Source organism: Vipera ursinii (assembly GCF_947247035.1).
Source record: "Vipera ursinii genome assembly, chromosome: 1".
In the NCBI taxonomy this organism is placed as follows: Eukaryota; Metazoa; Chordata; class Lepidosauria; order Squamata; family Viperidae; genus Vipera; species Vipera ursinii.
This window is the reverse complement of record NC_139512.1, coordinates 262,750,766-262,775,245: the sequence shown is the minus strand read 5'-3', so window position 1 is coordinate 262,775,245 and position 24,480 is coordinate 262,750,766. Positions and strand designations below refer to the sequence as shown.

The 24,480-nt window shown below is 38.1% G+C and overlaps 1 protein-coding gene across 2 annotated transcripts in view; it reads left to right on the top strand.

Annotated features, from left to right (window-relative positions):
• Window positions 1-24,480, top strand: part of PTPRK (protein tyrosine phosphatase receptor type K) — a 414,542-nt gene that overhangs the window by 74,702 nt on the left and 315,360 nt on the right. For both annotated transcript variants that reach the window (XM_083379926.1, XM_083379925.1), the window contains exon 2: window positions 8,272-8,394. In XM_083379926.1, coding sequence (XP_083236052.1) covers window positions 8,272-8,394 — 123 coding nt within the window. The remainder of the gene's footprint in view (window positions 1-8,271; window positions 8,395-24,480) is intronic.

The following is a 24,480-nucleotide window of genomic DNA, read 5'->3' as shown; positions in this document are numbered from 1 at the left end:
TCTATTATTGTAGCAGCTTTGCTCTCAGTGTTCATTCCTTTAACATGACTAGATGAAGGTGTAATATATTCTGAATGTGGAATAACCACAAAGACTGTTTTGAAATGGTGTCTCCACACATAATGACCAAATGTTTAAAAGTGTGGCTGATCAATAGTTTAATTCCAAGGTATCCTTCATTCAGCATTTAGATACAATTCAGAGTGCTGGTGTCAAGTTTCCGACGTATGGGCTTTTCAACTGACTCTGAGGCATTGTTTACCTTAAAAGTCCTTTATTAGCCTAATACACCGGCAAATGCTTGCTCGAAGGAAGCTGGAATCTGAAATCTCCGCCCCTTGCATAATATATTAAAACACAATTCTCCACCTTTCTAATTTTGTCATTAATCATATTCTCCAATTAATTTAAAGAATCAGTTTCCCTTCCCTTAGAAAACCCGCCAAGGTCTTATCTTCTCTAGTTAGAGATGGCCTTGAAAGGTGCAATCCTACTCGTCCCTCCTCCCAATGTTAAACTAAATCTCTTAAAGCAATACACAAGTTTAAAATATGAAATGGCTACTTCTTCATCTTTTCTCAAGCAATAACATTTGATGTTAGCAGTGTTGACATCCGGCTTCCCTTACAAAAAGGACAGATCCTGTAATGTAAACAAAACACAAGTTAGGAACTGGCTTTTGGTTTGTTGCGGTGTTTCTCATAAAACCTTTTGATAAGTCTGTCAGCTTTCACATCAGTAGATTTCACCCAAATGGCTTCAGACAATGGGTATCCCTTCCATTGTACTAGGTATTGCAATTTTCCCTTAAAGATTCTAGAGTCAAGAATACGTTTCACTTCATAATGGGTCTGACCTGCTACCACGAGGGGTCCAGGTGCTTTCTTAGGGGGAGGTCTTAAAGTGGAGGTTCGAAAAGGTTTCAGCAAGCTACAATGGAAGACCGGGTGAATTTTCCCCAAAAGTCTGGGTAGTTTCAATTTTACTGTGACCCAATTTCTTATTGGGTAGTTTAAGGCGTAAGTATTTGGTTGACAAATAGACCTTTTCCCCAACTTAGAATGTTCTTTGGGGAGCTCTTTTTGTCAGCTTGCTCAAAGGTCTTTTTTGTCTCAAAGGTCTTTTTTAAGGCCACCTTTGTATTTTTCCAAACTTCTTCCCAACCCCTCACCAAATGATCAAGAGTCTGGGAAGCGGAGGGTAACTGAGGGTATTCAGGTATGGGGTTGAATTCTTTCCCTGTGGCTACATGGAAAGGAGTGTAGCCGGTGCTGCTATGTACTGAATTATTGTACGCTACCTCTGCAAAAGAGAGGAGGTCGGTCCAGTTTGTTTGTTGGTAAGAGATGTAGCATCTAAGGTATTGTTCCACAATTTTGTTGGTGGATTCTGTGGCTTCGTTAGTAGCTGGGTGAAAAGCAATTGATAGGCCTTGAGATGATCCAATTAATTTAAGAAAGTTTCTCCAAAATTTTGCTGTGAACTGCACCCCTCTGTCCGAAATTATTCGCTTAGGGGTGCCATGTAGTCGATAGATATGTTTTAGGAACAACTTGGTCAAGCGTTGAGCCAATGGAAGTCCTTTGCAGGCGATAAAGTGAGCCTGTCACAGTCCAAATGACAGTATTTACTGTCAGGTAGGTCTACTATAAAGTCCATAGCTATTTCTTCTCATGGTTGAGAAGGTTCGGCCACCGGTTGCAGTAACCCAGGGGTCTTTCCTGGGATTCTTTTCATGGTGGCACATACAGTACAGCTCTTGACATAGTTTTCTATGTCTCGTTGTAGTCCCGGCCACCAAAGTTGCCGGCGAGTGAGATGTAGAGTTTTTAGATATCCAAAATGTCCAGCCTGTTTGACATCATGGCTGTGTTTGAGGGCATTAAGACAAAGAGCTTCAGGCAAGTACAATTTCCCCCCCTTGTAAGCCAGACCATCCCTGCATGTTAGGGGGTAATTGCCTCATGAACTTCTTTGTGTTCACTTTTGTACTATGGCAATCAGGAAAGTGCATCAGCTAGGAAGTTTTTTCTTCCTGGTATGTACTTTAGAGTAAAGTACATACTGGTGCCGGGGAGCTGGCTTCAGGCAATTTTACTCCCTCCATTATGTGGGCTGGTCTTAGTTTGCTTGTGGCTATGTAAGGATTCTAGATCACCTCTTTTAACTCCACCTGTAAGTTCTGCCACTCTTTCTCTTACAGTAGCACTATTAAAATTTTCTTTGCAATGTTCTTGTTATTTTTCTCAAAGTGGTGCTTTTTTCAAGAGGGCCCAGTTTTCATTTATCTTTTTTTCTTATTTTGTTCAACTTTCTACAGGTTTTATCTACTGTAGAAATAAAATCTATCTGACATACAAATGCTTAAAGTAATTCAATAATTTGGACAATCTCTTGAGAAATTCATTAAACAAAATGGAAACATAAAACAACTTGAATTGCCATATAATACATTAGGAATTTTTAAACTTTTTTCTGGCTATGGAATTTGTTTGTTGAAAAATAAAAAATATTTAACTCCTCTTCAAGAGGCAACATTCTAATAATAGAAAGTTGGCTACATTTTAATGATTTTTTTTCCTTTTGTCAAGTTCTAAGGAAACCCTAGGGTTCCATGGAACACAATTTGAAAAATCCTGAAATAGATAATCTGACATTTTCACGCTGAGGTGTAATCTAATTTAATAGCACAAGCATTGAAATCTGAGATTTCATTCCATGTTTTTCAAAAGTTTATAGAGATTCAGTAGTTTATAGAGTGCATCAGTGGAATTAGCTATGCAGGTAGCCAGTTTCATGCACATTAAATTCAGGGAAAAGAAAATTCACCTTTTGCACAGAAAAGCTTTCAAGTATTTTTCCATGATTTTGCCCTAACACTGGAAGTTGAGGTAAATTAGCAAAAATTGCTGAAAATTGCTCATAACAATCATCCACCTGTTTACGAATTACCAAGAATCAAACATGCAATATAAAAAACCTCCCTGAAAATCCCCAAATCAATTGAAATCATTATTAGAACACTCAATGCAAAAATATTTTCGAAGACACTAATAATTCAAAAATGTTAAATAACTGTTTAATTTAGGAGAGGCTATGCATTTCGAAAGTAGCAGTAGTGAGAAAGCCCAAGCTTAAATGAAATGCCTGAAAGAAAATGTGTTTCTTGTGATAGTCCCAAAAGTGCTTTCTCAGGAGGCAACTGGACTATCTTGTTTTTCTTTGAAGATGTTTCACTTCTCATCCAAGAAGCTTCCTCAGCTCTGACTGGATGGTGGGGAATGGAAGGATTTATATTTGTTGCAGACAGCTGGTCATTTGCATTCTTTTAGAGCAGAGGTCCCCCAACCTTTTGGGCACCAAGGATTGGTTACCGGTTTTTCCGCGGACCACAGGGGACATGGGTTTTGTGTGCTGCCAGCATCCTGAAGATGGCATTTTGCTTGTTTGTGCGGACCGGTTGCTGGCATGCCATGGCCCAGTACCTGTCTATGGACTGGGGGTTGGGGATCCCTGTTTTAGAGAGTTATTCAGGCCATTTGGAGGTTTACCTGTGTCCTCAGGGTCAGCTGAATAGTGCAAATGTGTGTGAAGTCTTCTTGGCTGCAGGATGTTTTCTGCCCTGTGTCCCTTCACTGTTGAAGGCAAGCAGAGACTCTTGGGGATGAGTCTGTGTTATCTGCATCTCAAACTAAAGCACAAATGGTTCCTGTAGTCTGCAACCCGCTCATACTCTTGCACTGTTCAAAGGGTATCCATCCCAAAGTGCACAGCTAAATTTAGCTAGCATAATAACTGTATAGTCCCACAAACAGTCAATACCAAACTGATTATTAATAATGTTGCAACAGTCTAGTAGATTACGGAATTAATTAGAATAGAGTTTGTTCCCCAATTTTGATACAGGATCTGGTGCCCTTTAGATTTTCCAGACTATATTACCATTGTTTCAACTAATTAACCTTCTGCTGCAAAAAATGACCAGTCTAGGCCACTGTAGATAAAAACATAGCTTGCATAACAATCTTTCTATAATTGCCCTAATGTTAATAAATAAATTTCCATTTAAGTGTATAGAAACAAAAAAAAACATTTCAAAATAGAAATCCCTTTATTGAACTGACTGCATAATTATGCCTTAGAATAAGGGAAATTGACCATAGAATGAATTGTCTTTTTTGCCCTTTCAGAGTAACATTGTAGTAAATAAAACCATTTGATTAGCAAATTAAAGAAAATAAGATTTATTTATTACTTAAAAATATTTTAATTTCTTATTTTATTAAGAAATTTCTGAGGTTAAACGAAGAAGATATTTTTAAACAATTTCAATAAGTGTATATTTTGTATTATAACATTCTAGGGTATTCATATTCTTTTTCCTGTCCTTTTTATTGAAAAGTTCTGTAAATATGAAAGTCTGATTAGTAGTGATATAATTTGGGCTTTGGTTCTGGCTTCCTGGCTGAAAGCAGGAAAATTATCATGCAACAATTTTAGCACTTTGAAGATCCTCTCTCTGAGGGGTTTTTTGGTGCTCTCTGAGCTTGGTTGTCTTCTTGCAGATGTTTCACTACCCAGACTAGGTAACATAATCAGTACTAGTAAGGAATGGAGCTTGATCTCAGTTTATAGTCAGGTGGCTTGCCCTGTCAGTGTTGGTGGGATTGGTCCTGTTCTTTTCTTACTTGTTGGGTTAACCCTTACAAGCACTGATGATGTTTACCTAGTTGGATAACGAAAGGTCTGCAAGAAAACAAGCAAGATGAAAGAGCACCAAGGACCCCTCATTTAACCCCCAGCTAGAAATATTCTCCTTTATTAATCCTCTATTTGTGTTATACTCTGGTCTCTAAAATAACAGCTACTGTAGTCAAAAAAACAACATTGTGAAATGTATGATTCACTTTTCTCTGTCTCTGCTGGTGGGGGGGAGGAGGGAGGAGGCGGAACTGGATCTGTTTGCTTGAACTGAAAACTTAAATGTAAAGTGTGGAAAAGAAACATAGAATTATTATGGCACAATAGCCCTGTTAAAAATAATTAGTCCACAGTAGACCGGGAGAAAAGAACAGGACTACTGTGCTGTATAGTTCTGCCCTCTTCCTATGTTGACTGGTTTATTTAGATTTTCCCCCCACAGACACACACACATACTTGCATATTCTTCACTTTTTCAAGAGAAATTCACAAGGGTATTGTAATTGCAGAGATAAGCTCGTGAGAAGTAAAACTAGTGCCCCTTCTTTGTCTTGTATCACAGCCTCTGTATGCAAACTATATGAATGTCTACGTGGTTTGGTATACAAGGGTCATCAAAAATGTGTTGTATGACATACATTTGAGTGACTCAGCATAGCCATCCTTAAATCATTTACAAAAAATATTTAAATAGGATTAGTAAATAATCAGCATTTGTCATCAGACCGAATTATCATACACCAGGCATGTCAAACACGAGGCCCGGGGGCCGGATTTGGCCCGTGAAGTGGCTTCATGTGGCTCGCAAAGCCATCCTGGAAACAGTGAGGGAACGGCCCCCACTGCCTTGGCCCAGAGACCCTCCTTCTGCCAGAGACCCTCAGATCTGTTCCACTCCTGCCCAGACCCCCATAGGCACCCTTGATGCGAATGGTGTAGAGCTGGCCATGCCCACCCAGTAGGCCATACGCACTCTAGCCACGCCCACCCAATAGGCCACACCCACCCTGGCCATACCCACCCGGCCCCTTGAGGGCAACCACAATGCTGATGCGGCCCTTAATGAAATTGAGTTTGACACCCCTGTCATACACCAAAGCATTTCTCACGTTTTGTCTGATATCACAAATTAAGAGCCCAGTTTTGCTAATGTAATATTATACATCATTCTGCTTTATCCCTTTGATCTGTAGTGTGATTAAAAAAAACTAGTTTTGAGCCTTCAGGTTAGAAATGCCACTGGATATAGAAGATCAGTGTACATGTTCACAGGCAGCTGTTTTCTTTGATATTATCACAGATTATCTTTTCTTATCATTCTTTTCATTTTCATAAGAATTTTTAGCAGCTGATAAGGATGTTGGCTGAGACAACAATAGTTGCTGCAAACCTTATATGATTGAGATGTATTGTCCTTGAAGCTACGTAGTTTTATAACAGATTGTTTGTGCCTGATCTGCATTATTTCCAGTATGGCAGAAGACAACCTGTTAAGGCAGGGGTCGGCAACCTCGGCTCTTTTATGACTCGCGGACTGGCTCAGGAATTCTGGGAGTTGAAGTCCGCGAGTCATAAAAGAGCCGAGGTTGCCGACCCCTGTGTTAAGGAGACCAAAGAATTTCTTATCTTCAAATTCGGCATCAGTCTTCTTCAAATGCTTTGGGTAGAAAAGCCCAACAAAGCAGTTGGTTCAGAAAGTTAGGACTTAGAAATTTGTACTTAATACATCTGAAAGAGACCTGGTTGGGGAAGACTAATACATACTAGAATTACTCTCAGAATTCAAATGTTCATTTCATTCATTCTTTTCAGTTCATTCCTGTTTTTTTTCTTCATTGATTCTTTATTGATTCTTGAATAATTGAATATGACCACTAAGGTTCAAGGGAAGCTATTGGTTTGTTTTTCTCCAAACTAGGTCTCTTCTGGGTTTTACATTTTTGTAGAAGTCATGTTGCCTTGCCAAAATGGACTCATTAAGGTTATTTCTATTATTGTGCACAGTGTCTTCCTTTATGATTGATTGAGGCTTCTCAAAAACATTAAATGAAGTCTGTAGTAATGCCAATATTAGTGTACTCCATTGTGTATTTCTTTCTAGTTTTGCTGAATGACATGTTTAATTCAGTATTAAGAATTGGATAGATGAAGGTATTTTTGAAGGCATGTTATCCTTAATTTGTCCTCTCTTTACTTCATGCATCTCCATTTCACAATCTTCTTTAAATAACTATTAAGATACATTTCACCTTGTGTTGGCTCAGTTTATGATTTCTCATAGCTTGTTAGATAATTTTGGCAGCACTGGTTAATAATTACAAAGATCTTAGATTTTTTTTTAGAAAAAATGGGCACGGAATTTTGTATTTCTATTATTGTTGATGAACTGTATAATCTACAGCAATGTTCTATAACTCCTCGTCTCCTACTTCTACGACATAGTATTTGTAGGGCAGACCTAGCTTTTTACTGAGATTACTGTTTTCTTGGCAAAGTCTTTGGGTTTGTAAGTATACATATATAATCTTTGTGATAATTATAAATTCTGACAATTGTAAACCATTGGCAACTATATCACTCTGCCACTAGTTCTTCCTGGGATTTTATTATATATCCCGCTTGACAGAATTCAAATATCAAGTTAGCCATTTGTGTTTGCCTATTATTATTTCTTGTCTATAAAATACTTCTTGTACTGAGACTTTCAATGGGTTCCATACAGGTAGTCCTTAACTCACAACAATTCATTTAGTGACCATTTGAAGTAACAGTGGCACTGAAAAAAGTGGCTTAGGACTGTTTTTTTTACACTTATGATCATTGCAGCATCCCCATGGTCACATGATCAAAATTCGGACATTTGGCAACTGACATGTTTATGACAGTGATCCCTTTTTGCAACCTTCTGATAAGCAGAGTCAATGGGGAATCCAGATTCACTTAGCAACCATGACAGCTGCAGCGATTCACTTAGTAACTGTGACAAGAAATGGGGCAAAACTCACTAAACAAATGTCTCACTTAGCAACAAAAAACTTTGGGCTCAATTGTCATAATTCGAAGACTACCTGTATTCTCAATATGGCATGTCCAACATAATTATTTTTAAAATCAACACTAACCCTGACTTTATCATAACATAGCCTGAGGGCTGGAGAGTCACACTTGCCTGCTTAGCAGATTCAGACCAGAATTTGCTGGTACTATTTGCAGTTTCACTACTTCAGTTTTTCATCAAAGGCTTCCTCTTCTTCTTTGTGGCATTGTTATGCCAATATTACCTCGTAGATATAGCCTTTCTGGGTAATAGCAGCCACTCACTAGATTCTAGAATCATTCTTTGCTAAGGCTGGAAGAGGCAATTTGTGAAAGAGAGAAAGGCCACATCAAAAGATGCTGACTACCCCAATTTGCTGACAAGAAATGATGAACGACAATTTTCTGTTTCAGAGGCTCACTGAACGAAACTATAGTTTGACCAAAAAGCTGTTTTTTGTTTTTTTTTAAATATGTACATCTAATTATATAATTTGCCTTTTCTTATGCATTGATTTCTTTTCTTTCTTTTAGGAGGTTGCACCTTTGAAGATGGCCCGGGCCCCTGTGATTATCATCAGGATCCCTATGATGATTTTGACTGGGTGCATGTTAGTGCTCAAGAGCCTCATTATCTCCCCCCTCAGATGCCTCTTGGTAAGTGTCCAGAGCGTTGATAAAAACAAATATTTTGTGGGATGTGACCGGATGCATGTTTTGTGCCCACTCTGAGTAACTTGAAAACTGTTCCCCAGGGAACAATATAGTAGAACGAATGGGTTGCGATAAGAATCACCTGCATTCTCCAATGAAAGAAGATATAATGTATTTAACTGGATAGGCTTCTATATCTAGCTTTACTATAAATATATGCTTAATGTACCCCACTTTAACAGAATTACAATTAAAAAAATAACCCACATCTGTATACACCAGCCCAAACCTTTTGAGCTAGCAGCACACTGACTAAAACAATTACACTGCATGCCTAGTTCAGGTTTGTTCTTCCTTTATCTTATAAAAGACACTGCAATACTTGGCAGCATAAAGATTCCACTCCTGCACTATAATTTCCCTAGTTTCCAAGATTTGCTAGTGGGGTCGTTGCTTACATTAACAAAATGGGCACTACCCATGAACAAGACCCAGGTATGGATGGGAAAAGGGGAAAAGGAGTATTGAGTGTCCAGTGAAGTGCTCTATGACCCAGAAGCTGTAATTACTGGAATACTCAGCAATAGTCTTGCTTCTTTCCAGATAATAGCACTATGAGTTGGTAAAGAGAGCCTATAACAATTTGGTGTTTTCCAGATAGCACTGGAGATCCAGCACGGTTGGAATGATTTTAAAACATTAGACTAGGACCAAACATGGTAAAGTCCAGATTCATCCTCAGCCGTGGAAGTTCACTTGGAGACATGGCAGTCCCTGTGTCTCAAGCTAACCTAGCTCATAGAATTTTGGGATACTAATATACAATACTATTGTATATTCATTTAATATTTGTTTGATAATATTCATTTAAGTCATTCACATTCAAATTTCAAAATAGAATACAGTAAAAATTAGCTGTTACCATCAAAGCAGATGAAAACAAAATAATTAAAGCTGTTGCACTCAGAGGTTCACAAAAAAATGTGACTTGTCATTTATACCGCACAAACGCCACAGCAATGAAAGAATATGTATGCTTGATCGATTAACTGCAGTTCCTAAACTAGGGATGCGCAAAAGATTTCTGCTGTACAACACTTATTTGAAGTGTTGTATGTGTGAAACAAAACACAGTTTTGACAGTTTGGTTTTGAAGTTGAAACAAAACATGCCGGGTTTCCCCCCCCCCCCCCCAGCATGAAACAAAGCTTAGTTGTTTCAAACGGCATTCTTTGGATTGTTCTAACTGCTCAGGGCACTGATTGGACTTCTTTTGTGGATTATTACTGGATTGCTGTATGCATTTTTTTTCAAATATTTTCGAGTCAATTCTAATCCTGTTGGCAGTTGATTTTGACTGGATGGGGAATGTGGGAGTGGAGTGTTGAGAGGAAAGAAGCAGTTATCTACATACTTGGCAGCTTGCCTGGGAATTTCTCTCTCTCTCTCTCTCTCTCTCTCTCTCTCTCTCTCTCTCTCTCTCTCTCTCTCTCTCTCTCTCTCTCTCTCTTTCTCAAGTGCTATATCGAACTTCATGTAAATGGTTAGATGAGTTGCACTTCATGTAAATGGTTAGATGAGTTGCATCTGTGTTGTGCTAGGCTTTATTTTGCAGGCAGGTAATATGAAGTTCTGCATGCATGATTGTACTTCTTGCTCAGCTGTTGTGTAAGTTTCAGAAGTACTAAGTACAATGTTGATTTGATTGATTTGCTAGGTTTGTGTGGTTTCTGCACTGTTTGCTTGCTCTTGTGCCCTGTTGGTGCTGAGCTTCAGTGTGAAAGATTCTGTGAAATGGGGTAGCACTGACAAGCGTTGGCATTTGTGTGCATTATGTACATGTTATTCAGTCTTGTTGAAATGTACTACATTCACTTGCATTTAAGAGTCATAGCATGTTGCTCCAAAAAATGTAACTGCAAAGAACAATACTGTTACTTTTCTCGATTTGGGCTGCCAAATATCCAAAACACATTAAATCCATCGTGATCTTGCTAAATGATGTGGCACATCCCTAGGGAAAAAAAATCACCAAGATTTTTTTTATGTAATGCAGAACAGTTGAGATAACCTTATAAGGAATATGAGCTAATTGAAAGGGAATTTTAAAGAGATTAGGTGTTCTCTTTTGTCTTCTAATCTTTTGCCTGAGCAATTCAGAGAGTTTGCATAAAATGGAAAGCTTTGTATTCTTCCTGATAACAGATTCAAAACAGATTTTTTCAAAGTGAAAGCGAAGTTGTGTTCCCATGGATTTACTACGGACAGCAGTCCCCAGCCTTTCTGGCACTAGGGACTGATTTCAGAAGAAAAATTGTCTTCCACGGAATGGGAGGCGAGTGGGGGGGGGGAAAGGGATGGTTTTTCGCACAAGCTAGGCCCCACGTATGCACAAATGAAGCTCTGCTTGCTTGCCTAACATGCCACACTGGTCCATGGCCTGGCATTGGGGTTCCTTTCCTAACGAGATATATTTGAAAGTTTAAAAAATATTTTAAGAAATCATACCCTCAATGTCATTTTTTTTAGTAAGTCGTAGACAGCAGTGACCACAACTTCAGTTTTTGGTAACCTAAAAAAAAAACAACCCTCAGAAACTGAACTTAAGTGTTCTTATTTCTGATCTTTGAGGTAGGCCAGGCCAGGGAGCAAACGGTGCAAGGACTCCTGGAACTCTACTGATACAGGGTAGAATCAGTGCTTTTTTTGTAAAAGAAAAAGGTGCCGGAACTCACACATGTCATACAACCTGCCTTGCCTAACCTACAAGGTTCCATCCAAAAAAGGTGCTGGAACTCCGTTCTGGGCGTTCTATGAGAAAAAAAGCCCTGGGTAGAATAATAATAATAATAATAATAATAATAATAATAATAATAATAATAATAATAATAATAATAATAATAATAATAATAATTATTATTATTATTATTATTATTATTATTATTATTATTATTATTATTATTATTTTATTTATATACCGCCCTTCTCCCGAAGGACTCAGGGCGGTGAACAGGGCAAATATATAAAAAATACAAAAGTACAAAAGTTAAAAGAAAATTAAACATATGCCCGACTAAAAACAGTAAATACAAATATTAAAAATGACCATAAAAACCCAACCCATCCCCCATCAGGCCAGGCCGGCTTGTTCAAATAAGAATGTCTTCAGATCGCGACGGAAGGAGCGAAGGTCGGGCGCCATCCGGAGCTCAACTGGCAGCCGATTCCATAGCTCCGGGGCGCCCACAGAGTAGGACCTCCTTCTAATAGAATCTTGAAAGCTTTCCGAGGTTTCTTTCTGCCCTTGCTTATACCAAGTACCAGAAACAAGATAGGATTGGGTCTCTTTCTCTCTTTCCCAGGACTGAGTTGTCATTAATCCTGAGCTTGCTGGCTCAGGAATTCTGGGAGTTGAAGTCCATGAGTCATAAAAGAGCCGAGGTTGCCTACCCCTGTCCTAGGAGAAGGCACGCTTGATTTGGCAGCTGCAGATAGCTGTTATAGTGCATTCAGAAAGTATTCAGACCCCCTTCACTTTTGTCAATTTTGTTATGCTGCAGCCTGATTCTGTAGTTGTTGAAGTTCATTTTTTTTCTCATTAATCTACACACTCAGTACCCCATAATGACAAAGTGAAAACAGAGTTTTAGAAATGTCTGTAAATTTATTAAAAATTAAAAAAACTGAAATATCACATTGGCATAAGTATTCAGATCCTTTGCAACAACATTTGAAATTTGGCTCTGGTGCCTCCCAGTTCTCTTGGTTGTTGCTGACATGTTTCTACACCTTGATTGGAATTGACATGTGGTAAATTTAATTGATTGGTCATGATTTGGAAAGGCACATACCTCTCACTAGAGGAGACCTCACAGCTGACAATTCATATTGTAGCAGAGCAAAAGCCATGAGGTCAAAGGAACTGCCGGCAGAGTTCAGAGGAAGGATTATTGCAAGGCACAGATCTGGGGACTGCTACAATACAATTTCTGCTACAGTGAAGATTCTTAAAAGCACAGTGGCCTCCATAATTCTCCAATGCAAGAGGTTTGGCACAACCAAGACTCTTCCAAGAGCTGGTCACCCATCAAACTGAGCATTTGGGAGAGAAGGGCCTTAGTAAGAAAGGTGACCAAGAACCTGATTGTCACTCTGACTGACAACCAACACTACAGCTATCCTCCCTGGGCTTTATGACAAAGTAGCTAGACAAAGTAGCTCCTCAGTGTAAAACACAAAAAACCCACTTGGAGTTTGCAAAAAAGCACCTGAAAGATTCTCAGACTCGGAGGAACCAGTTCCTCTGGTCTGATGAAACCAAGATTAAATTGTTTGGCCTCAATTCTAAATGTTACATGTCTGGAGGAAACCAGGCACCGCTCATCACTACCCAATATCATCCCAACAGTGGAGCATGGTGGTGACAGCATCATGCTGTGGAGGTGTTTTTCAGCAGCAGGGACTGGGAGACTGGTCAGGGTTGAGGGAAAGCAGAATGGAGCCGGATATTCTCAATGAAAACATATTCCCCAGTGCTCAGATCCTCAGACTGGGCTGAAGGTTTATTTTCCACCATGATGGTGATCCTAAGCACACAGCCAAGACAACACAGGAGTGGCTTAGGGACAACTCTGGGGATGTCCTAGAGTGGCTTGGCCAGAGCCCTGACTTGAACCCTATAGAACATCTCTGGAGGAACTTGAAAATGGCTGTCCAGCGACGGTCACATCCAGCCTGACTGAACTTGAGAGGATTTGCAAGGAAGAATGGCAGAAAATCCCCCAATTCAGGTGTGCAAACCTTGTCACGTTATACCCCCAAAAGACTTGAGGCTGCAATTGCTGCCAAAGGTGCTTCAACAAAGTACTGAATGAAGGGTCTGAATACTTATGCCAATTGACATTCAGTTTTTTATTTTTAATAAACTTACCAACATTTCTAAAATTCTGTTTTCAGTTTGTCATTATGGGGTACTGAGTGTGTAGATTAATGAGAAAAAATGAATGTCAACAATTGTAGAATCAGACTGCATTATAACAAAATTTCCTAGTCCAAATCACCTTTTCATTTTTCAATTCCAGATTTTGCAGTACTATAATAGTACTGTAATAGCCAGGGCTTTTTTGTCATAGAACACTCAGAATGGAGTTCCGGCACCTTTTTTGGATGGAACCTTGTAGCATAGGCAAGGCGGGTTGTATGACATGTGTGAGTTCCGGCACATTTTTCTTTTACAAAAAAAGGACTGGTAATAGCTATCTTCAAAGTATAACAGTAGCATGATAGGGAATGTTCCCAGAATGTTTATTGATGTAAGAATGAAAATAAAGAAATAAACAGCCATACATTTGGATTATTGTATATATACAATATGCTTGATTACAAAAATTGCTTTTATGTTTAGGGCAGTGAGGAAGGGTAGGAAGAAGAGAAAAAGAGGGACCTTCTGATTGTTCTTCAGTTGTGAATACTACTAAGATTGTGATTTATGGAAATGTTTTCATTGTTAATTACTCCTGTGGACAAGATAATGAATAACTGAAGAGGTGCAGCCTAGATGACCTTGTCTGTTCACCTTTGATAAACAGCACAATTGTTACTTTCTCGACAGACTGATACACTGAACAAAATGAACACTTCTGAAATTCAAGTTCATTTTTCAATTAATGGGATATTAAATAATTAATCATGCAAAAGGAGGAAATAAAGGTCAGGACTACTTTATTTATCCCTTCAAACAACTTGCAGCCATGTAAGGATGGAAAAAGGGACCTTTGCACTACAAAATTAATCCTACCTGCTTGCAACACCACCATCCATTTTCTTGTCTACAGTTCTCTAATTAATTATACTTAAAAGCAAGCACTCAGTTCACTTTTATAACTAGCAATTAGGCTTTCACTTTTATGTGGTTCCAATTGATAAATGGTTGAATGCTACACTGCATCTTCCTCATTAAGTTCGACAATGTAGTACGGATGTATTTAAACCAACCCTTGTCTCCTGGGTGATTGCATGAGGTGCAGTGTTGTTCCAGAATGTGTGAGGAGAAATAAGTGTTTATGCTGAATCAGCTTCCTCCGAGCTAGTCAATCACTGTCAAATTATTGGAAATATCAGGTTGGATCCATAGTGATGGTCTGTTCCTGTTAAAGTCCCCTGAGCAGATGTTTACGTGGAATGTTTCCACAATTGCATATTTGTCCCTTTTAACTGGTCATTGTTCCACTTCTCCAGTTGATTCTGTGTTGCTGAAATTATAGACAAACGCAAAGGTAAATAATTTTTTTAAAAATCAGTTTATCATTTCACCAGCATGTAGGGAGATAAGTGATATAATTATACATGAACACATTTCACACGCCACTTTTAAATATATTCTGCTTGATGGGCAGGCAGTCCCTATCTCAACCCTCAATGGTGTGTCTGGAGTCTTGACAGTCATAGGCAGTCATGCATACCCAACATCACAGTTTCTCTTTCTTCACTCTCCTTTTTTGTTCTTTTCTCCTGCTTTAAAATTTTGATCCTCGGTGGGGAGAAGCTACCCTTGCAGAAGTTACACTGCTTCGCTGTAAAGGAAATGGGGAAGGGAACGGAAGGAAGGAGCTGTTGGTGAATCAGACATCAAGTATTCTCAGGAACATTAGCTTCATTTCATGCTAAGGAGATGCCAGATTTTGTTATCCAGTTATTGTTATTGTTAAATTAATTATTGTGTTGTTTGATTGTTTGGGTGCCAGTATTTGTTTCCTGGCTTCTGTTCCAATTTTATTGGATTGATTTGTGATCTGCTGTCGAAGCTTTCTTTTGTTTTATGTTATACCATGCCTTGGTGATGGTGCATAAATACGTTATTATTGTTATTGCCTCACCTTACCTCTGATTCAGTGACTCACGCCAGCCATTTCCCTCTCTCCTTCCTCTATCATGTTGATACAGAGTTTTGGCTTGCTTTCTTGAAACTGTCCATACCTCTAGACATTGGCTGGAAGTTATCTCCTTGTCCTTCATTCCAGCCACCATAAGAAATTCAACCAGAGATCCAGACTCTTGAGTAGTTGCAGAATTGTTGACATGCATCATTTCACAATTTCAAGGAGTTTTTAAATGCAATGAAAAATGGATACACATTTGAAATTGATCTGGAACCATTATCTTTTATTGATCTGGCTACCCAGTTTAAATCATAATGAAAAGGGATGATCATTTATGCTTATAATATTTTATTGAAAAAGTAAAACTACTGATATTTTAAAATACAGTATTCCTTTTATTATAAATAAAATTATTTCTTTTAGTTGTGGCTTACTGCTAAGAATACAGGTAGTCCTCACTTAACAACAGTTTGTTTAGTGATTATTTGAAGTTACAACAGCATTGAAAGAAGTGAATTATGACCATTTTTCACACTTATAACCATTGCAGCGTGCCCATGGTCACAGGATTTACATTTGGATGAGTGACAGCTGGTTCATATTTATGACAGTTGCAGTGTCCTGGGATCATGTGATCCCCTTTTGTGACCTTCTGAGAGGCAAAGTCAACGAGTTAGCCAGATTCAATTTAACAACCATGTTACTAATTCACTTAACAAATATGGAAAGAAAAGTTGTAAAATGGGGACAAAACTCAATTAACAAATTTCGCACTTAACAACATAAATGTTGGGTTCAATTGTGGTTGTATGTTGAGGACCACCTGCATTTGACTTTACTGTTAAATAAATTTTCTATCAGGATTGAAACGTGTGACAAAATCAATTAGTTGACCCTTTTTAGTTTTGATGTTTTTTCTCTTGCCATGAAAACTTTGTGGATTTTCTGAACATCTGAACTTTGAGCATTAAATAGATTGAATTTCAGGCCATGATTGCATATGGATTCCATGTGTCTCCTTTATGATCTTTAGAGCACACTCAAATGCTGTTACTGTGAAATTGGATATATGGTATTCTGTGGTTTTGAATATAAATCATATTGTAGTTTAGGGAAGGGGTATGTTCTGCTCAGCTAAAGAATGCTGATAAGAAACAGTTTGGCAGAAACTTTGAAATGCATTGGCTTATTTTGGGTTCAAAATAAAATACTTTCCCCCTAGCTGGACGGTTCAAGCAAAGCAGACAAATAGTATAGGCTTTATTCTCAAATCATTCTGTGTCTTGTGTCAGCTGACTTCCTGCTGGTGCCAAGACAAGCTCTCCTCTGGGGTTTCCAAAGTAAATCTTTTCCCAGATGTGAACATTTTTTTCTTTCTTCCAATAAATATTTGTAGCTCAGGGTTGACATGAGAGGTCCTTGGTGTTCTCTTGCAGACCTTTCATTATGGAAAGTAGGTAACATCATCAGTGCTAGTAAAGAATGCTAATTGTTCTCAGTTTATATTCTGGTGGTGAGGGGATGGTCTTAGAGATTCTTTGGTTGGGCTGTTTACTGTTGGCTTTTTGACAGTTTCTTGATTGGGGTTATTGTTTAGTTGATTGTTGATCTGAAGTTAATCTGTGCTGATCTGGGTGCTAATTGGGTGCTGGTGTAGAGGTACTTAGGTCTTTTTGTTGCCTTTTGGGCTGGGTGACAGTCTTTTTTGCAGCGTCTATAGACGTTGTTAATTTCTATGTGATTATTGATGGTTAATTTGTCAGGCTTCTAGAAATTCCCTGGCATTTTTGGACTTGGCCTCGTCTAGGATTTTGAACCCAAAACAAGCCAATGCATTCCAAAGTTTCTGCCAAACTGCTTCTTATAAGCCACAGCTGAGCAGAACATATCCCTCCCCTAAGCTACCATATGTTTTCTATTCAAAACCATAGAATACTGTATTTTCAGTTTCAAAGTAACTGCATTAGAGAGTGCTCTGAACATTAAGCTGGTCAAAATTTGGGTGCTTGGAAACCAATATGTATTTACAACCGTTGTATCGTCCCAGCATTATGTGATCCATATCTGCAACTTCCCCAGCCAGCTTCCGACAAGCAAGTCAATGGAGGAAGCTGGAGTCACTTAATGCCTGCACAATTCATTTAACACCTAACACTTATGTGAATCATGTAACAGCCATGGCAAAAGAAAGGTTGTAAAATCAGGCACAACTTGCTTAATGGCAGAAATTCTAGTCCCAATTGTAGTCATAAGTTGAGGACTACCTGTACACTAACTACTATGCCAGCATCACCTGCCACAATTTTTGGCCCATGCTCTCTCTGAATTCTGTTTCTCAGTCAGCGACTAGCAAGTAAGCAGAGAATGTGGAGAGACTCCTATTTCCTCTAAATCAGTTGTGAATTTATTTTATAGGTCAGAAGTTTGGTTTCTCTCCTGAGCATGAGGCAGGGAGAAAAATGTAAGTTCTGATTCTGATTACAACTATCCTTCTCACTGAAGACATTTCTGAAGGAAACATTTGCACTTTCCAAACAATTCCATGTGACTTTCCTTTCAGGTCTCCTACTCTTCACAGCTGCCTGTAGTGCAAACATAGTTGTCATAGCAGGAGAGCAGAGATCCTTGTGTAATTTAGTTACTGACTAAACAAAGGTGAAGAGGAGAGATAAAAGGTCATTTCTTGCTGTGGAGATTTGGGAGCCAAGGAATCTGCATCAAGTGCTTAAATATTTGTTCCATATCTGTAGAGACACAACATTTAATGTGCCTAAAAAGTTAAAACCATTAAAGATTTTTGCAATATTGGGAGATTTTGTTTTATATTTGTTCGAAAAGTGGTTCAGCTTAAGCAGGTATAAAATGATGGATCCTTTCCCTCTGAAATCCTAATTTCATAATTTCCTTATGTTTGTTAACCACTTTATTCCTTGGGTCTGTAGGTAAGCTACAAAATAAAAATTGTAATAATGAACAATCAAACCAACTGTTCTAATGCCACTGGCTATACACAATCAACTTCCAGACGATTTATGAAATATTTAGTAAGGTCTTCTCTAGTCTTCAGAATACAGGTAGTTCTTGACTTATGACCACAATTGAGCCCAAAATTTCTGTTGCTAGGCGTGACAGTAGTTAAGTGACTTTTGCCCCAGTTTTTGACCTTTCTTGCCACATTTGTTAAATGAATCACTGCAGTTCTTAAGTTAGTAACAGTATTGTTAAATAAATCAGGCTTCCCTATTGACTTTGCTTGTCCAAAGTTCAGGAAAGGTGAACACATGACCCAGAGACACTTTTAACCATCATAAATATGAAAGTTGCCAAGTGTCCCAAATTTTGTCACTGTGGGGATGCTGCAACAGTTGTAAGTGTGAAACACATGGCTTGTAGGAAGCAGTATAGTACTTCTATCCTAGTTGAGGACTTCCTATAAGCATGTTTTGTTGGTTGTTCAGTATAGAAGATTGAATGAAATGGAACAGACCTTTCACTTAATTCAGGGGGCCTTCTCATACCTTTAAATAATAATAATAATAATTAATAATAATAATAATAATAATAATAATAATAATAATAATAATAATAATAATAATGATAATAATAATAATATAAAGTGGGAAGGGACCCTGGAGGTCATGTAGTCCAACCCCCTGCTCAGGCAGGAAACCGTATACCATTTCAGACAAATGGTTGTCCAGTCTCTTCTTGAAAACTTCCAGTGTTGGAGCATTCACAGCTTCTGGAGGCAGGTTGTTCCACTGATTGATTGTTCTAACTGTCAGGAAGTTTCTCCTTAGTTCCAGGTTGCTTCTCTCTTTGGTTATTTTCCATCTATTGCTTCTTGCCCTGCCTTTAGGTGCTTTGGAGAATAGCTTGACTCCCTCTTCTTTCATCTAAGAATGCTAACCTGAAAGTTGAACTTCAGCTATTATCAAACATAACTTTGATACAATAACCTTTTGTGCTTCTAGGGCAAATCTTTGGTAAGTTCCTCAACATGATAATACCCATGTTCAACAAGACCGTAACAGAGAAAGAGTGAGGCAAAATGCACAACTTACATAATAATATTTTTGCTGATGTTGGTGCCATGACCAAAGTCTGTGTTCATGTGACATGTACCTATTACTTGAAGAAACAATTTCTGCTGTATGAAGGAAAAGTTCAGGATAGGCAATCTGCAACTTCTATGTAATGAACTCTCAGTTTATATAGCACTGATAAACCTATTGCGAATGAGTTGAGGAAGAACATCAGACAATACAACTGCTTCTTCCAAATGATACCTTCTGCTGCCAAATAAGTCCTTTCAACAAGGAATGGATGGAATCCATCTGTGATTATTGAAGAGCCAACTCCATCATTGCATCAGACATCTAATGCCAGTCCCCAACTGGCAAGCCAAATTTATTCATACCAGTATTTACCTCATGGCTTGTCCACACAACATAGAATTGAGAATGGGTACATTCCATCATGATTCAACAAGAGGTTATGAATTATTGAATTCATCATTGAATTGATATTGAATTATTGAAGAAAATACTATGATGACAAAATCCATTCATTGCCTCCCTTCATTTTGCATAAGAACAATTTTGAGATATGCCAGAAGCCTCCATTATCATGGATCGCAACTGGAGACCAGCATTAGAAAAATCAGAGAATATTTAATGCACAAATTGCCAGCAAAGTCACCAATATTATACCAACAATGTAACTGTAACAACATCACACATTATGTTGGAAGAACGAGTTGGTTTGCAAATAATTTCAGATCCCTTCGTTCGTATGAGAGCTTAGAATATATACATTTCTTTCCTCTTGGAGATGATGGTTGGAACCAACCCCAAATGATGAACATGAAATGAATGGTAATGTGCTACTGTGCATATTGAATAAGAATGAGTTTAATAACCTTCTAAAAAGAGGTTGTCTACTCCAGCAATATGTGGTTAACATGCTGCTAAGATTGAAGGCGAGAAGCTGAGTTACACAATAGCAATCCACCCATGGTCATTCTGTTTCTCTGTTTAGATAAGGAAATATCTCTGAAAGGATGACCCAACAGGGCATGGGTTGTTAATGGATGGAATTTTATCACCTCCAGAATAGTGTAATTCAGTATTTTTTTTTAATTTTTTCTTAGTTTTAAGTTAGTGCTTATTTATATAAGCTTCTTAAAATAAAGCTCATTGTTATGTTTACCGAGGTGTTTTTTTTCCTCCCCTTAAATTTCCTGGCTCTGTTTCTTTATTTTGTCTTTCCAATGGCCATCTTGCTTAGAAGAATGGAGATGGAATTCTTGCTCCAGGGTTTGTAAGATAAGAGTGAGAATGATGGTGCAACAATCAATTTTTTTCTATCGTGTTGTCCTTTGCAAGACACTTTTAAGTTGCTGGAGGGTATCTTTGTCCTGTTCAACAGTGGTAGTTCAGTGCTCAGTGCTGCCTTATCTCTTCAATTTGGTGTTCTGTCTGAACATGACTGATTGAAAGTATACATAATAGAAGCCTTTAGAGCTCTGGTTTATATTTCTGTATTGGAAAATTCTGACCTTTGGTTTCACACAGGTAGCAACTGTACATTTAAATTCAGCCCCTAAAGACAGCCAAGCTTTCAGAAGTTAGAGGCTCTGCTTTTAATCAAGGCATGTTGCTCTTTGAACACCTTCTGATGGAAAATGCAAGGGGGATCGAAGAAATAAGTCATGACCCCCTGTAATCAAACAGGTTTCTTTCTCGCTTTGGATAGACTTGATTATATAATCCTGGAAAGCTGCTAAGCCACCTTCCCCACCCATGAGGTGCTGTAAAAACATTAAGGTAATGAAACATGGTTGCCACTTTTTAAAGCTCTGATTAAAATGCTGATAGTTTTGCCCTTGTTTTCTACTTACAAAAGAAAGATTTCATAGTCTTACTATATTTTTATACATGATTAGAAAGGTATTAGGGCAGTATGGCTATTAAACTGGCATAATGAAGACAATTAAATATTAAATATCAACAATGGAACAAGTGGAAGAATTATCAGTTGCCACCACCGTGCTCATATCCCATATCTCTCCTTAGCTCAAAAAAACTTGCTAAAAGGCTGAAACTTGCAATTGCCATTCATTTATTCTTATCTTTGTGATTTCTGCAGTTTGGTTTTCTTGGCAAGACCTTCAGAAATAATTTGCCCTTCTTCTTAGGGCTGAGAAAGTGTTATCAGCCGTAGGTCATCAACTGGCTTTGAACCTAAGGTGGGACTAGAACTCAAAGTCTCCCAGTTTCTAGTGTGGTACTTTAAACGCTACACCAAACTGTTGCTTGTTCTCCCACCTTCCCCTCCAATTCTCTCTCCCTCTCTCCCTCTCCCCCCCCCCTCTCTCTCTCTCTCCCCTCTTCCTCCCTCCACACACGCACCCATGTACACACAGACAGAAAATAGATGTGAATTGGTAGGTGCTTATTTTGGTACTCTCAGAAGAGGCAATGGAAGATTAGCTTCATCCTCCTGCCATGCTCTTTCTCTTCTGGATATTCTTCCAGGCCTTGGGTTGTGATGGTTGTGCTCCTGTTAGATATATTTGGGGTGTGTGTGTGTGTGTGTGTCTGTCCTTTACAAGACTTGTCATCTTCATCTTTTTTTTCTTATTCCCTTGTTTTTAAAATCATTTTGTTATGTTGTATTGTCCTATTTTCTGTAGTTTTATTGTATATTGCCCAGAGTCAGTTTGGAACTGAGCTGTGCCTAAATTAAATGATAATAATAATATTAATAATCCTAGAATTGACTCAACACTCCAGACATAATGACTGACTGTTGGTCATATAGATAAAGAAGTCTGGATAGTGGACATTTGCAATATCTGGAGAAAGCAGAATAAAAAAGAACAAACTGGAGGAAAATCACATATAAAGACTTGCAACTAGAAATAGAATGAGTATGACAGAAGAAAGCAAAGACTGTACCAATAGTGGTATAGTCACCTTTCCTACAGTCCCAAAATATCTGGGGCACCACTTGAACACCATCAGCATTGACAAAATCACCTTTAGTCAACTGCAAAAGGCAGCTTCATTTGGAATTCTTTCAATCAATCAGAATACAGCTAGAAGACACTTTGGAGGTCTTCTAGTCCAGCCCCCTGCTCATGCAGGAGACCCTATGCCAGTTGTCTTGAAAGCTGGCCCTTTTATGATTCGTGGACTTCAACTCCCAGAATTCCTCAGCCAGCAAAGTTTGAAGACCCCTGCCCTATACCATTTCAGATAAGTGACTGTCCAGTCTCTTTTTGAAAACCTCCAGTGATCCTGCAATGGTACCTTGAGAAGGGCATGATAGGTGGACAAAATTGCCACATCCAGTCTAAACCTCTGGCTGACTATGCGATCAATAATTTTAAAAAAATCAAAAGATTCAAATTGGAGATTGTGTAAAGCAGCAGAAGAAACAGTAGACTATATAGTATATGCTCTGACCATGCAAGAAAGTTGTACAAACTGATTTCAAACAACATTGACTGGACAACCGTTTGACTAAAATGGTTTAGGGTTTTCTGCCTGAGCAGGGGGTTGGACTAGAAGACCTCCAAGGTCCCTTCCAACTCTGTCATTCTGTTATTATTAACATAACATAGTTGGCAAAATGACTCATTGGAACTTCTCATATGCCAGTAATTGAAAGACTAATGAGAACATACAATTGAAGAAGTAGTTGAAAATTAAGAGGTTAAAATATTGTAGGATTTCCAAATAAAAACTGATAAAAGTCTTGGTGCCTAATACAATAGGTTTAATTGTAGTTGAAAAGAAGAAAGTGTGAATAATTCATGTGGCGAAACCAAGGTATAAGTACAGTAGAAGACAAAGAATTGGAGAAGATCTGAAAGTATCAAGGTCTGAAAATCAAAGATGATAGATTACGGCATAAACTGACCATGGTGGTTCCTGGGGTTATTGGCATACTGGATGAGATGGCAAAAAGCCATGATGACAAAATCTATGCACTGGCAAAATGTCAATTACAAAGGCAAACCCTGTTTAGATCTTCACATATACAGTAGTACTTTGGTACATAACTGCTTTGAAACTCATCGAATTTAATATTCAGCGCGTTTTGACATGAAAATTTTTTCCTACTTCTCATCGTTTGTTTGATATTCAACTCACAACCTAGAACTTGTTAGCTGCCTTGTGACTCATTATATTATTCCTTATGGGAAAAATTTTGTTTTGGTACTTATGGTTTTTGGTACTCATTGCACTTCTTGGAACCAAGTAATGATGAATACCATGGTACTACTGTACTACGCCGATACATTATGACATCCTAGGTTCTTAGAAAGAACTTGGTGCATATAGAGATGAACACCAGCTAAAGAACTGACAGCTGTGATTTCAAATTATATATGAAATAATAACAATAAAAATAAATAAATTCAGAAGAAAAACATTTTAATTTCTTCCCTCCAAAATATCCTTTGAAATAGATGTACCAAAGTTATGGGTGGCTTTTTGCAACTGTTTGTCTCCCTATCATTCAAATTATGATCCAGATGCATCAGACAATGGCTTTTGCTTCATCTAATGTTGAAGATATCCAGTTACTTCAATGGGTCCTTCCTTCCTGTCTTCCTTGCCCATTTCATATTGTTATCCTTATGATCAAAAATTGGGATAAACATAATCATGCTTTTCCTAGATCTAAAATGTCCGGGATTTGTTTCCCCCCCCATTAAAAGTATGAAAGAGCCTTTGATAATGCATCAGAAGTGACACTAAGGTACCCTAGAAAAAAAGTGGACAGGAAAGATTTCTGCAATCTCAAGTACTGGAGAGAAATTAGGACTTGCCCCGTGGATGTATATATATTGTACACACATTCCATGTATACTACATGGATATACAGAGAGGTGCTGTTGGTGACAAGGTGCTAATGATTTTTAGGTTAAGGTGGAAATAAAGCACAAAATTGCTTCAGAGATGCCAACTCGGTTGCAAAGCATTTTATATAAAGTGTGAAATCCTATTCAGCCCCAGTTAGCTCTTCTTATTCAGATGTACATTTTTTATTTGGGAATGGGGCAAAATAAATAAAAAGAAATATAATTGCTTGCTCCAGTTTTTTCTCATTTGTAATTTATGTGTATTTCACAAGTTGAGACATGACTGCTCATATAAGTCAGGGTGTTATTCTATTTTAACTGTTTAGCACTTGA